Source organism: Schistocerca piceifrons, chromosome 8 (genome assembly GCF_021461385.2).
Source record: "Schistocerca piceifrons isolate TAMUIC-IGC-003096 chromosome 8, iqSchPice1.1, whole genome shotgun sequence".
NCBI lineage: Eukaryota > Metazoa > Arthropoda > Insecta > Orthoptera > Acrididae > Schistocerca > Schistocerca piceifrons.
The window spans coordinates 360,234,309-360,248,794 of NC_060145.1; the positions used below are offsets into that span (position 1 = coordinate 360,234,309).

The 14,486-nt window shown below is 40.3% G+C and overlaps 1 protein-coding gene across 4 annotated transcripts in view; it reads right to left on the minus strand.

Annotated features, from left to right (window-relative positions):
* LOC124711395 (cortactin-binding protein 2-like) overlaps positions 1-14,486 on the minus strand; it is a 113,566-nt gene that overhangs the window by 34,143 nt on the left and 64,937 nt on the right. For all 4 annotated transcript variants that reach the window (XM_047241445.1, XM_047241447.1, XM_047241446.1 and 1 more), the window contains one exon: positions 9,288-10,629. In XM_047241445.1, coding sequence (XP_047097401.1) covers positions 9,288-10,618 — 1,331 coding nt within the window. In that variant the 5' untranslated portion in view covers positions 10,619-10,629. The remainder of the gene's footprint in view (positions 1-9,287; positions 10,630-14,486) is intronic.

Genomic DNA, 14,486 nt, shown 5'->3' on the forward strand with positions numbered 1-14,486 from the left:
TGTGGGATCCTTACCAGGTAAGATTGACAGAGGACACTGAAAAAGTACAAAGAGGGGCAGCTCGTTTCATGTTATCGCGCAATAGGGGTGAGAGTGTCACTGATATGATACACAAGTTAGGGTGGCAGTCACTGAAACAAAGGTGGTTTTCTTTGCGGCGAGATCTATTTATGAAATTTCAATCACCAACTTTCTCTTCCAAATGTGAAAATATTTTGTTGACACCCACCCATGTAGGGAGAAATGATCATCATAATAAAATAAGAGAAATCAGAGCTCGAACGGAAAGATTTAGGTGTTCCTCTTTCCCAGGTGCCATTCGAGAGTGGAATGGTAGAGAAGTAGTATACAAATGGTTGGATGAACCCTCTGCCAGGCACTTAAGCGTGAATTGCAGAGTAACCATGTAGATGTAGATCCACACGTCTGTTACCAACTCAAACTCACATTGGAGGTCAACATAGCCAACAACACTGAGAAACCTTCAATGGAACTAGCATCACATCTCATGAACAAGCACACATCTGCAGCCAATGGGCATGTTGTGTTCTTAAAAAAAAATGTATATGTGCCTAAGCACATTTCTTAAACCTGACATCAATACAATGCAAAACAACAACAAATGTACAGGTGTTACACAAATACAAATACTGGTGTGACATGTATACCCATTACATATTTGAACAGAAGACAAGCATTTCATGTCCAAGTGTGTGTCCTCGGCCGATAGACATATTTAATTAAAATAAGGGGCATCACAGCATCTTCATTAACCAGTCACATGTAACATAAAGTACAATGAAACAAATCACATTTGTTGTACCATTACAAATTTTGTGTTGTACAAACCGATGGTTGTCTTCCAAAAGTCTACATACATATAGTTTACATACACAAAACACTTAACAACAATACATATCATTTGTCCAGCCAATAATTTTTGTAGAAAGCAGTTACATAGTCGCACGAAAATAGTTTCTCACAGCACTGAATCATTACTACAACTTAAAATCGCCTTGTCCTGCACTCAAAGTGGATATCTGTTCATGTGAATCCTGTTGTTAATTACCGGGGACAAATACAGAAATATGAATACTCAAGCATTTTACGTATTTCCAGACAATTTTGTATTGCTAGTCATGCATGCTGCATGAACATCTTTTTCATATAGTGTCCCTATGATCACACCACCCTTCAGATACACATATACCTGACATAATTTACTAACTAGACATGCTAATCCAATAATTACAGACACACTTAAATGCTCTCCTTTGTAACATTGTTTCAAATTCAAACATTCTGATCCAACATGTTTGCTGATTTGATATGTATCTCAGGACAAGGCAATTTCAAGCTGGTCGTGCAGGACATGATGTAGTAATGATTCAGTGCTATGAGACACTGTTTTAGTAGGACTATGTAACTTTTTATTTTTCAGGTCCATCTCGATCACATAAATTTTTACATTTCACTATGAGCGGTTTTGGCTACTGCCATCTTCAGATCATAAAATATTCTGATGTAGTATAAACGTCAAACTAAACATGTACGTACATAGTAAGCACTTACTATGTACCTACATGTTTAGTTTGATGTTGATACGACATCAGAATATTTTATGATCTGAAGATGGCAGTAGCCGAAACCAGTCATAGTAAAATGTAAAAATTTATGTGATCAAGATGGACCTGTAAAATAATGTGCCAAAAATATGATCACAGACTCATTTTCAGACTTTATGTCTTCAGTTGGTATGTAACTTTTTTTACAAAACTTATTGGCTAAACTAATGACAAGTCTTGTTTTTAAATGTTTTATGTAAACTATATGTACGAAGACATTTGGAAGACAACCATCTGTATGTGCGAGGCCAAATTTGTAATGGAGCAACAAATGTGATTTGTTTCATTGCATTTTATATTACACATGACTCGTTAATAAGTGCTACGATTCCCCCTATTTTAGCGTGATGTGTCTATTGGCCATGGACATGCACTTTAACATGAAATGCTCGTCTTATGTTCAAATATGTAACAGGTACATGTCACACTAACATTTGTATTCGTGTGATACCTGTACATTTGTTGCTGTCTTTCACTTCAATGATGTCAGGTTTAATAAAGGTGCTTGGACACATCCCCATTTCAAAACATGCCATGCCCACTGACTGCAGACAAGCACTTGTATGTGAGCTTGGCTATGTTGACCTCCAATTTGATTTTGACTTGGTAACAGACTTGTGCATTCATTCTGCAAACATACTTAGAGCAAGTGTTGCCAGGCAGTGTTTACTATTATATTCCAACACTGTCTGTGCAGGTATGTTTGTATTCAAATAATTAATTTCTGTTACATTTTAACTTCTTATTGTAATACCACTTTTGTATTCACTGTTCACTGACCACTATGTATTGTTTTTGTACCCTCATAGGCCAGGTTTGAAAATGAACCTGATAAGGTTGGAAACTTGTCACCTAATAAATACTGAAACTGTTGGCAGAACCATTAATAAACACTTTAAGGAATTTAAGTGAAGTTGCTGTTGTTGCCTGTCAACAAAATGTTGAAACTGAAGAGGAGGGTCAGTGAATTTTATTTCATGATCACCCTCTTGGTACAGACGTTCCGCTATGGCCAATTCATCTGCATGTTCCAGATGGCAACTCCTTGTGTTCAACCAGACAAGCATTAACACTTCTTTTTGTGATACCAATATAAACCAGTCCACAACTACAAGGCATTTTGTACATAGCTGGTGTAGCCAAAGTACGTCTTATAACTTTTGCTGATCTTGAACATTCTTTTATCTTCCTGGTGGGTCTGAAGGTAGTTTTCACGCCATACTTGTTCAACACTTTCTCAATGCACTCTGTAATTGTACTGATGAATGGAAGGACAACTTTTCCTTTGGGCAGCCATCATTCCTCATCAGTCCTGATTCTCTCTCTCTAAGGTGAAGTGCTTGATCTACGTCCTTGTTCAAATAACTGTTCTTCTTTAATGCTGAAGTAGATGTTCAGGCTCACCTTTTAAGTCAATCACATCACAAATTTCATGTGCCACATCTACCAAGGTTTTAATCACACCTCTTTTTTGTCTGGGATGGTGGTTAGAACTTTTCCACAGATAACACAATGCACGAATTTTCTGTATACCCTGTGGCCCAACATCCCGTCACCTTGCTTTATAACAGACACATTCAAGAAATTCAGTCAGCCATTATTTTTTGTCTCCATACTAAATTATATTTTCAGACTGATACCATTGAAATGTATCAGGAAGGCATCCAATTCCTCTTCATTGCACGTCCGTACTACGAGGGCATCATCACGATAATGGTACCATATGGCTGGTCTTTTACTCACAGTTTGCAACACCTGTTGTTCAAAGTTCTCCACAAAAAAATTGGCCATAGCCAGACTAAGAGGACTGCCCACAGGCACCCTGTCAATGCGTTCATAAAAATCATTGTTGTACTGAAAATAGGTCGCGGTGAGGCAGTGTCTGAATAAAAGTTAGGAGAATGTTTTACACACTGACCATTGAAGTTTTTAGTAATAGATTACATGGATAATGATCTGTATTTTTTTCCCTTCTCTACTGGGTATGTACACTTCATATTCATAATTAACATTCAATTGTTTTCTCCTTCTCTTGCACATCCGCACATTGACACACAAATCATACCCAAGTCTTCAATCTCAAGTTCTTTTTTGTTTCAACATTCAATAACATGTGCCTCACAGATCTCTTCACTCATGTATTCTAATGAAAAACTCTTATTTTCTGTCCCTCCATTTAATTTTTGAACACTGTTCAACAAAATAACATGTATGAAACTTTCAAACTCCAACTCTTTTCCACCGCCCATCTCTCTCACGCACACAACAGTATATTCTAATCATGAGCATCTTATTCCTTCATCTACAGTCTAAGTCCTGCATTAAGAAGCTTTTCATTGCATTACATGTCAATACCTTGTGTACAGAATTGGTCCCAATATGAAGAGTGCCTAACCTAGCATCAAAAACAACGAAGTTACTTTGATTTCCTCACATTCTGAAGATCATTCATTTTTTCCTCCAACTGTGCCTACATCAATCCACAGATTTCCTATGACCCACTATATGGCATATGACCATGATAAGCTGCTATGTAACACATATTACTCTTAGATTAGCAACTTGGGCCGCATAATACCAACACTCTACAAAAATGTTTCTAGCAATCGGTTCTGGTCAGTGGTAAATTAACTATGTGATCACACACATGACTGGCTTTCATTTCAACTAGTAATTGCTTTTCCAAGCTTACGTAAAATACACATCCTTTACGCAGACACATTCAAATCACCACCTAAGTTATGTGAAGTTTTTGGTGTAAAAACTGTGATACACACTGACATACTAGGAAGAAGCAGAAACAGGGAGCACTTTCACGTCGACAGTCATTTACATTTTAGGTCATGCTGAAGAGACCAGAAACTAATACGTTAGCAATTAGAAGGAGGCTATGCTTGAAAGAACAACCACTATTAGGCACTAAATGGTATATCAAATAAGTCAAACCATTCATACAACAAATGTCATGAGGAATTATCATTACTTGGAAAAGTACTTTAGTGCAGAATCCATAAAAGAAATTATCAGCCTTCCTCTGCCTATAGTCTTTGGTTTTTGAGTGATTCTTGAGATTCTGTCTGTAACTACTTGCAAACTCAAAATGTAGCTTATGTTATGACACAAGAGGAAAAAAATTATATATAGAGGGAAACTTCCACGTGGGAAAAATATATATAAGAAACAAAGATGCTGTAACTTACGAAACGAGAAAGCGCTGGTATGTTGATAGACACAATAAAACACACACAAACACACACACAAATATTCAAGCTTTCGCAACCCAAGGTTGTTTCATCAGGAAAGAGGGAAGGAGAGGGAGAGATGAAAGGATGTGGGTTTTAAGGGAGAGGGTAAGGAGTCATTCCAATCCTGGGAGTGGAAAGACTTACATTAGGGGGAAAAAAGGACAGGTATACACTCGCACACACACACATATCCATCCGCACATACACAGACAGAAGCAGACATTTGTAAAGGCAAAGAGTTTGGGCAGAGATGTCAGTCGAGGCGGAAGTACACAGGCAAAGATGTTGTTGAAAGACAGGTGAGGTATGAGCGGCGGCAACTTGAAATTAGCGGAGGTTGAGGCCTGGCGGATAACGAGAAGAGAGGATATGCTGAAGGGCAAGTTCCCATCTCTGGAGTTCTGACAGGTTGGTGTTAGTGGGAAGTATCCAGATAACCCAGACGGTGTAACACTGCGCCAAGATGTGCTGGCCGTGCACCAAGGCATGTTTAGCCACAGGGTGATCCTCATTACCAACAAACACTGTCTGCCTGTGTCCATTCATGCGAATGGACAGTTTGTTGCTGGTCATTCCCACATAGAAAGCTTCACAGTGTAGGCAGGTCAGTTGGTAAATCATGTGGGTGCTTTCACATGTGGCTCTGCCTTTGATCGTGTACACCTTTCGGGTTACAGGACTAGAGTAGGTAGTGGTGGGAGGGTGCATTGGACAGGTTTTACACCGGGGGCGGTTACAAGGGTAGGAGCCAGAGGGTTAGGAAGGTGCTTTGGGGATTTAATAGGGATGAACCGAGAGGTTACGAAGGTTAGGTGGACGGCGGAAAGACACTCTTGGTGGAGTGGGGAGGATTTCATGAAGGATGGATCTCATTTCAGGGCAGGATTTGAGGAAGTCGTATCCCTGCTGGAGAGCCACATTCAGAGTCTGATCCAGTCCCGGAAAGTATCCTGTCACAAGTGGGGCACTTTTGTGGTTCTTCTGTGGGAGGTTCTGGGTTTGAGGGGACGAGGAAGTGGCTCTGGTTATTTGCTTCTGTACCAGGTTGGGAGGGTAGTTGCAGGATGTGAAAGCTGTTTTCAGGTTGTTGGTGTAATGGTTTAGAGATTCCGGACTGAAGTAGATTCGTTTGCCACGAAGACCTAGGCTGTAGGGAAGGGACCATTTGATGTGGAATGGGTGGCAGGTGTCATAATGGAGGTACTGTTGCTTGTTGGTGGGTTTGATGTGGACGGACGTGTGAAGCTAGCCATTAGACAGGTGGAGGTCAACGTCAAGGAAAGTGGCATGGGATTTGGAGTAGAACCAGGTGAATCTGATGGAACCAATGGAGTTGAGGTTGGAGAGGAAATTCTGGAGTTCTTCACTGTGAGTCCAGATCATGAAGATGTCATCAATAAATCTGAACCAAACTTTGGGTTGGCAGGCCTGGGTAACCAAGAAGGCTTCCTCTAAGTGACCCACGAATAGGTTGGCCTATGAGGGGGCCATCCCGGTTCCCATGGCTGTTCCCTTTAATTGTTGGTATGTCTGGCCTTCAAGCTTTCGCAATTCACAAACCCAATCATCCCGGCCGCCCCATTGTAGCTGGTTACCAAGCCCCCACAGAACGTATCTCTGCCTACATAGATCAACACCTTCAACCCATTACATGCAGTCTCCCATCCTTCATCAAAGACACCAACCACTTTCTCGAACACATGGAATCCTTACCCAATCTATTACCCCCGGAAACCATCCTTGTAACCATTGATGCCACTTCCTTATACACAAATATTCCGCACGTCCAGGGCCTCACTGCGATGGAGCACTTCCTTTCACACTGATCACCTGCCACCCTACCTAAAACTTCTTTCCTCATTACCTTAGCCAACTTCATCCTGACCCACAACTTCTTCACTTTTGAAACTCACCCACCTAATCCTTCACCTACACATCAACTCAGCCAATGAACACACCCGTCAACTCCTATCCTTAATAAAAGTCCTGAATCTTTCCTCTCCCACATCCACACCGGCTGTTCAAAGCATCCTCCTACATGCCAACCGCAAATTAGAACAGCATGCCACCCTCCACCTCAAAAAATTATCCAATCTCCTGGTTTCCCACCTCCGGAAAGGCAACTCACTCTCCCTTCACAACCTTTCCAGCAAACCTCAACCTCCTCTCATTGCACACAAACCCAGTCTCTCGCATCTACTCAATCTCCCACTTCCAGCTCCACTCCCTCCAAAACCTCAAAATTCCAATCAACGCAATCTGGAACCACAACACCCCAATTCAGTAGTTAACCTTTCCTCCAAACTTCTCTCCCAATCCGAAACCTCTGTCCTAACCAAAAGCCTCACCTTCTGCCCCACTCCCAGATTCAACCAAACAGCCCTCGTCAAAGATTTACTGTCCTACACTCGTACTCTCTGCTGGAAATATCACTTTGCCACGAAGAAAAATGATCCTAATCCAACTCCCCAAGACACGATCCAAATTGAACCCTGCCTGGAACAGTTCCGTCCTCCGTCACAGCGAGACCCACTTCCTCAAAATCACCCTCTCCAAACCTTCCAGGATGGAGCACTTCCATTCATGCCGATCACCTGCCACCCTACCTAAAACCTCTTTCCTCATTACCTTAGCCAGCTTCATCCTGACCCACAACTTCTTCACTTTTGAAGGCCAGACATACCAACAATTAAAGGGAACAGCCATGGGTACCAGGATGGCCCCCTCATACGCCAATCCATTCATGGGTCACTTAGAGGAAGCCTTCTTGGTTACCCAGGCCTGCCAACCCAAAGTTTGGTACAGATTTATTGATGACATCTTCATGATCTGGACTCACAGTGAAGAAGAACTCCAGAATTTCCTCTCCAATCTCAACTCCTTTGGTTCCATCAGATTCACCTGGTCCTACTCCAAATCCCATGCCACTTTCCTTGACGTTGACCTCCACCTGTCCAATGGCTAGCTTCACACGTCCGTCCACATCAAACCCACCAACAAGCAACAGTACCTCCATTATGACACCTGCCACCCATTCCACATCAAACGGTCCCTTCCCTACAGCCTAGGTCTTCGTGGCAAACGAATCTGCTCCAGTCCAGAATCCCTAAACCATTACACCAACAACCTGAAAACAGCTTTCACATCCTGCAACTACCCTCCCAACCTGGTACAGAAGCAAATAACCAGAGCCACTTCCTCGTCCCCTCAAACCCAGAACCTCCCACAGAAGAACCACCAAAGTGCCCCACTTGTGACAGGATACTTTCCGGGACTGGATCAGACTCTGAATGTGGCTCTCCAGCAGGGATACGACTTCCTCAAATCCTGCCCTGAAATGAGATCCATCCTTCATGAAATCCTCCCCACTCCACCAAGAGTGTCTTTCCGCCGTCCACCTAACCTTCGTAACCTCTCGGTTCATCCCTATTAAATCCCCAAAGCACCTTCCTAACCCTCTGGCTCCTACCCTTGTAACCGCCCCCGGTGTAAAACCTGTCCAATGCACCCTCCCACCACCACCTACTCCAGTCCTGTAACCCGAAAGGTGTACACGATCAAAGGCAGAGCCACGTGTGAAAGCACCCACGTGATTTACCAACTGACCTGCCTACACTGTGAAGCTTTCTATGTGGGATTGACCAGCAACAAACTGTCCATTCGCATGAATGGACACAGGCAGACAGTGTTTGTTTGTAATGAGGATCACCCTGTGGCTAAACATGCCTTGGTGCACGGCCAGCACATCTTGGCACAGTGTTACACCATCTGGGTTATCTGGATACTTCCCACTAACACCAACCTGTCAGAACTCCGGAGATGGGAACTTGCCCTTCAGTATGTCCTCTCTTCTCGTTATCCGCCAGGCCTCAACCTCTGCTAATTTCAAGTTGCCGCCACTCATACCTCACCTGTCTTTCAACAACATCTTTGCCTGTGTACTTCCGCCTCGACTGACATCTCTGCCCAAACTCTTTGCCTTTACAAATGTCTGCTTCTGTCTGTGTATGTGCGGATGGATATGTGTGTGTGTGCGCGAGTGTATACCTGTCCTTTTTTCCCCCTAAGGTAAGTCTTTCTGCTCCCGGGATTGGAATGACGCCTTACCCTCTCCCTTAAAACCCACATCCTTTCGTCTTTCCTGACGAAACAACCATTGGTTGCGAAAGCCAGAATTTTGTGTGTATGTATGTGTTTGTTTGTGTTTCTATCGACCTGCCAGCACTTTCGTATGGTAAGTCACATCATCTTTGTTTTTATATATATGCTTGTGTCTGTATATGAATTTTGTGTGTATGATTCTGTTTGTTTGTGTGTCTATCGACCTGCCAGCGCTTTCGTATGGTAAGTCACATCATCTTTGTTCTTATATATATCACACACAAACAGAAATGAGAAAATATCATTGTGTTCTAACCTGCTTTTGACTGTTGTTGTTCCCTTTGTGCTCAATCTGTGTTTAGCAGGGGGTTTTGGAGATTCCTCTATCACAATGACTTCAGGGATTTTTGGTGATGCTCCATTCAAACACACACTATCTGCACTAGTCTGTACAGTGATTTTTGGACTTTCTCCATTCAAACAAGATTCCTCAACAATAGCCTCTACAGGTCCCTCATAGGTAGAGCAAACAGAATGTGTTGGTGATTTTGTATCTAAATGGGATCCCTTGTCAGCTGCCTGTACTGGGACTGTTGGTGATTTTCCAGTTAAATGAGATCCCTCATCAGTAGCCTGTACAGGAACATTTGGCGACTGCCCATTTAAATGAGATCCATCATTAGTAGCCCGTAGAGAACCTTTTGACAATTTTTCATTTAAACAAGATGCCTTATCAACAGGCTGTAAACGTAATACTGCCATAAATCCCTGTAAACAAGATTGCTCATCAGTAGCCTGTAAAAGAACTTTTGTTGATTTTCCATTAAGATGAGATCCCTCATCAGTAACATGAGACCCATTGTCAGCAGCCTTTAATAGGACTGTTGGTGATTTTACTTTTAAATAAGGTACTTTGTCAAGAGCTTGTATTGGGACTTTTGGTGATTTTCCTTTTACACGAGATCCTTTGTTAGTAGTCTGTATGAAGATTTTTGGTGATGCTTCATTGAAAATCCACATCCCCTCAGCCCCTTGTAAGGGCATTTTTGGTGTTGCTATTTGAACACTAGATCCATGTCCAGAAGTTTGTACAAAACTTTCCAGTTTTCTTTTTTTTGCACTAGATTCCTCTGTGGCCACTTGTAGGGAGTTTGGTGACATTTCTGTAGAGTGCTCTACATTTGCATCTTGTACAGTTTGGGTGTAATTCATCACAGCTGCAGTCCTCTTTTGGTTCTTAAATGAGTTGTGCACAGTGATCAATGCATTTGCAGCCATTTGCCCTTTAGACATGTCCAGAATTAACTGCTCCTTACATTTTTGCTCCAGGACAGGCAATTTGAGCTTTTCTGCTGCTAAAAGTAACTTTGGTGCCATACTCTGCAGCTTGGGAACTCTGTCAGTGTACATGAAAATTACAAGTTGCAGCAGCACATCTGCCTCGACATCATGCAGTTCGATGTGACAGTGCTGTCTTCCATTTTTTAATATAGCAGCAAAAAATGGGCTTCGTGCAACCAGCACAGTCTTGTGGGCCAGCACCTTGAAGTTGCCAGCATGCAGAGTGATGTCTGCACTGAACCCAGAATTGAGCAGCGCTGCCAAGTCATCTGCCAGACTACCCCTCTGATTTCCTTGGTCACCCATTAGAACTGCACCTGAAATGCAAATTTTAACAGCATTATACAACAATAATCACTTTTCTTCCAATAGCTTCACAAATTTTTAATATTATTAACTATTTTATGTTCAAGCGAGACTCTATGGAAACATTCAGGACGTAAGCATTACTCTTACGCGCTAAGATTCTTAATGATTCTAATAGAACATACACACTTTTAGCTACTGAGACTCAAAGGAATATGATTGTTACTGGTAACAGTGCCAGTTTATGTTACAATGTTGATCTTCCTTACCAGACAACATGCATAGATTTGGCCCTTAAAATTAAAACAAGATAAAATTTCGGTATACATGTTCCATCTAAATGGCTGGATAATTTCTAGACTAGGAAAAAATTTTCTCCCTCTTCATAGTTTTATTAATTTTCTGTATTTTGCATGAATGGGAATTGGGTGATTTGTAAGTTCCTCACTCAATCAATTAATTGACTGCACTTGATACAACTGCCAACACGTTTTCATTTGGTCATACAATAAATTCCAGTGAAGATAAAACGCCAAGTACTCGAGGAATATGTTACGAGTTGATTTACTCACAAACTTCTCTCTTTTACCCCCAGGAAAAAAGAAAGAAAAAGTATAAATCAGGTATGTATGGTGACCTTTTTATCCATAATTCAATTACTGCAGCACAACCAGAAATCAAAGTGCAAGTACTTGCAAACTAAGTTAATACTGTGCACTTCCGCTGTATATGACATTTAAAAAGTGTAAATGATAACACCACATGATTTACACATCAAAGAAATTTTTAAATTAGAAATTGGGAGGGGGCAGTGCATTTCAACTAGGGGCACCTTTAAACAGTTTTAATGTCTCACCACATGAACTTCTCTGTCCTTGGCCAACAGGTACACTCAAGTTCCACAACTGGACAATAGCTGACAATGGGGTCCTCTCCATTTTATCCATAATAGGACTGCTATTCAATAAGTACTGTTACATGGTGGACAAACGAAACCTCAGTTCTGTTTTCAACAGTGCATTTTTGTTACTTAATGTCAATCAAGGTAAATGAAATACGTTCACTCCATTAATTAGGAAATTCTGCATTAAATACCCCATAAATAATGTCACACACATTGTTAAAAGAAGTAACAGTGCTTTAATCTTAATGGCTGCACATGTGGCAAATTTCAAGAAACCATTGGGGGTCATTTCAACAGCAAGCCATTTGCATAATTATTTTGGCAATAATGTATTACTATTTGGAATAACAGATGAAAAGTACATTGTTTCTGTTAAGCTTGGTTAATATAGTGTGCTTTTGCAAAAAGCAAGTGTGTTAAACCATAAGCAAGTGAGTAAAAACTTGGAAAGGTGAGAAAAGTGACAAAAGATTTTATTATAAAAGCAATGAAAGCAAAAAAAAGATCAGATTACAAAGGTCGTACATCAGTATAATATGGGGTGCCCTTTAGAATTGCAGATCTCTTTGGGATGTACTGTCCTGCTTTATTTGAGATGTTAAGAAACAATAATATGAACTACATTAAGCTGAACAATAGCAATTCTTAAGTTAAAAATACAAATTGTTGAATTAATTATAAACATAAATGATAGCTTACATAAGAGTGTGTAAAAATACTGGGTTCATGGACACAGTGTAGATGGGATGTATATAAAATAGTTAGGATTAACTTGGCCAAAAGTTTCAGCAGGTGCTATCAGCAGCTTTTGAAAACCTGAGAGAAGTAAATTATCAAGAGCAACAACTATAAATAAAGTAAATGTTTCCACAATATCCTTTCTTCCTGGAGTGGTAGTTCTATAAGGTTCGCAGAAGAGCTTCTGTGAAGTTTGGAAAGTAGGAGACAAGGTACTGGCAGAATTGAAGCTGTGATAATGGGTTGTGAGTCATGCTTGGGTAGCTCAGATGGTAGAGCACTTGCCCACGAAGGGCAAAGGTCCCGAGTTCGAGTCATGGTCCAGCACACAGTTTTAATCTGCCAGGAAGTTTCAAAGTAAATGTTGCTGCAATGCTTGACTATAATGGATGAGCTGTTCATTCAAATGATATCGCAGAAGACTGAATTCACAACCTGGATGTAGTTGGTTCCTATAATGTTGAAGTGAACTGTACAACTAAATATGAACCTAGAATAAGCAATGAAAATAAAGCTGTCTGGCAGATTCCAGTTGCAGAAGCAAAAAGTAAGTTGAGGGGAAGAAAGAAAAGTCAATATTTGCTTAAAAAAAGAAAGAAAGGAAAAATACTTAACTGAACTGGAAAGCCTTAAAAAATTCAGAAGAAATGAAGAGTGGCTTTAAAGAAAATGAAATCTGAAAATAAACAAACATGCAAGGCTACGAGGAAAGTTATACTGTGTGAATCTTCTTACACTGAATATGGTGCAGGTCCTTTACAAATTTGATGTGGACTTAAGTAAATGATGATGAACCTGTAGAATTTGCAGGAAAGAACAGCAAAGAGCTATTTTTAAGGCAAGTTGAAGTGAAAGAAGGAAAAAATCAATGAAAGATTCATGTGGACAATTCTACTTCTATTTATTGCATTTGGTATCACTAATTTTGTTGTGTTTGTACCTCTAGGTATCTTATACATCTCTTACACTAATAAAATACACAGTGAGTTGATCTAAAAGTAAGAACAGCTAAGATGTTATTAAGAGGCTGAAATGAACTCCAGAGTAGGAGTAATTTCAACAAAAATTGGACCGTTTGTTTATCGTTAGGTACTGTGATAAGAAGCTACAAACTATCCAACATTCTGTAGTAATTACAAAAGCTATTTACAAAAAAAGTCATGTTTCATATGATTATATTATAATCTAGAATTTGGTGAAATGTGCCCGGTTCTTCCCTGTAGGAGGAGGACATTTGTGTTTAATGTCCCACCAACAATGACGTCATTAGAGACGGTGCACAAGCTCAGATTAAGGAAGGACAGGGAAGAAAATCAGCAGTGCCCTGTCAAAGAAACCATTCTGGCATTTGCCTGAAGCATTTTAGGGAAATCACGGAAAACCTGAATCAGGATGGCCAGACACAGGTTTGATCCATCCATACTCCTGAATGCTAGACCAGTGTGCTAACCACTGCACCATCTCACTCGGTCTCCCCCCTATAAGAGGAGTCTTATGTCTTGTACATACACTGCCCACTTTTTAAGTTTGTTTCATTACATCTTTGCCTGCTACATCCCAGTGACTTAATGTCTACTGAAATGTGGCTGCATGCAGACAGTTTCCAGATAGGTTTACATTAGTGTACAGAATACGTAGTTTAATAACAAAGGTACAAAGAAGGTGGTCACATGTTTGTTACACCAATGGAAGAGAATCACAGAAATGGGGTAAGTATGTGGCACAGCTTAATGGCTACTCTCATATTTCCCAACACTATCATCTTACAACTACTTCATTAATGTGCAGTATTATCATTTTTTTAGAAATTATAGCAGAGTGATTTCATCTCAGATCATACAGGGCACAAGTGAATGTGTCACATCAGTATTTCAAAGTTTGCTGAACAAAAAATATGTCGAAGTTCCGCATGATACTTCTCCAAAACTAAAATATTTTGATTTTCTGATGATTTGTTAAAACACTACACATTTCTTTAAATGAGAACATTAAAATAAACTATGAAAATTTGTAACTATTTGCAAATTTCAAAATTATGTTTTGAAAATATGAACAGTCAAACTGTCTTGAGAAATAATAAAGTGGAAGGACTGCTAACTGTCAGCTACGACATTGCACACGAAATACTTAAACTGTCAAAATATTTGTACATAAATATGGAAGAACCTGAAATTTTTTGGTTTTTAGTAATTATTTTCTCCAAAACCCCATCTTAAATGTTCTAAA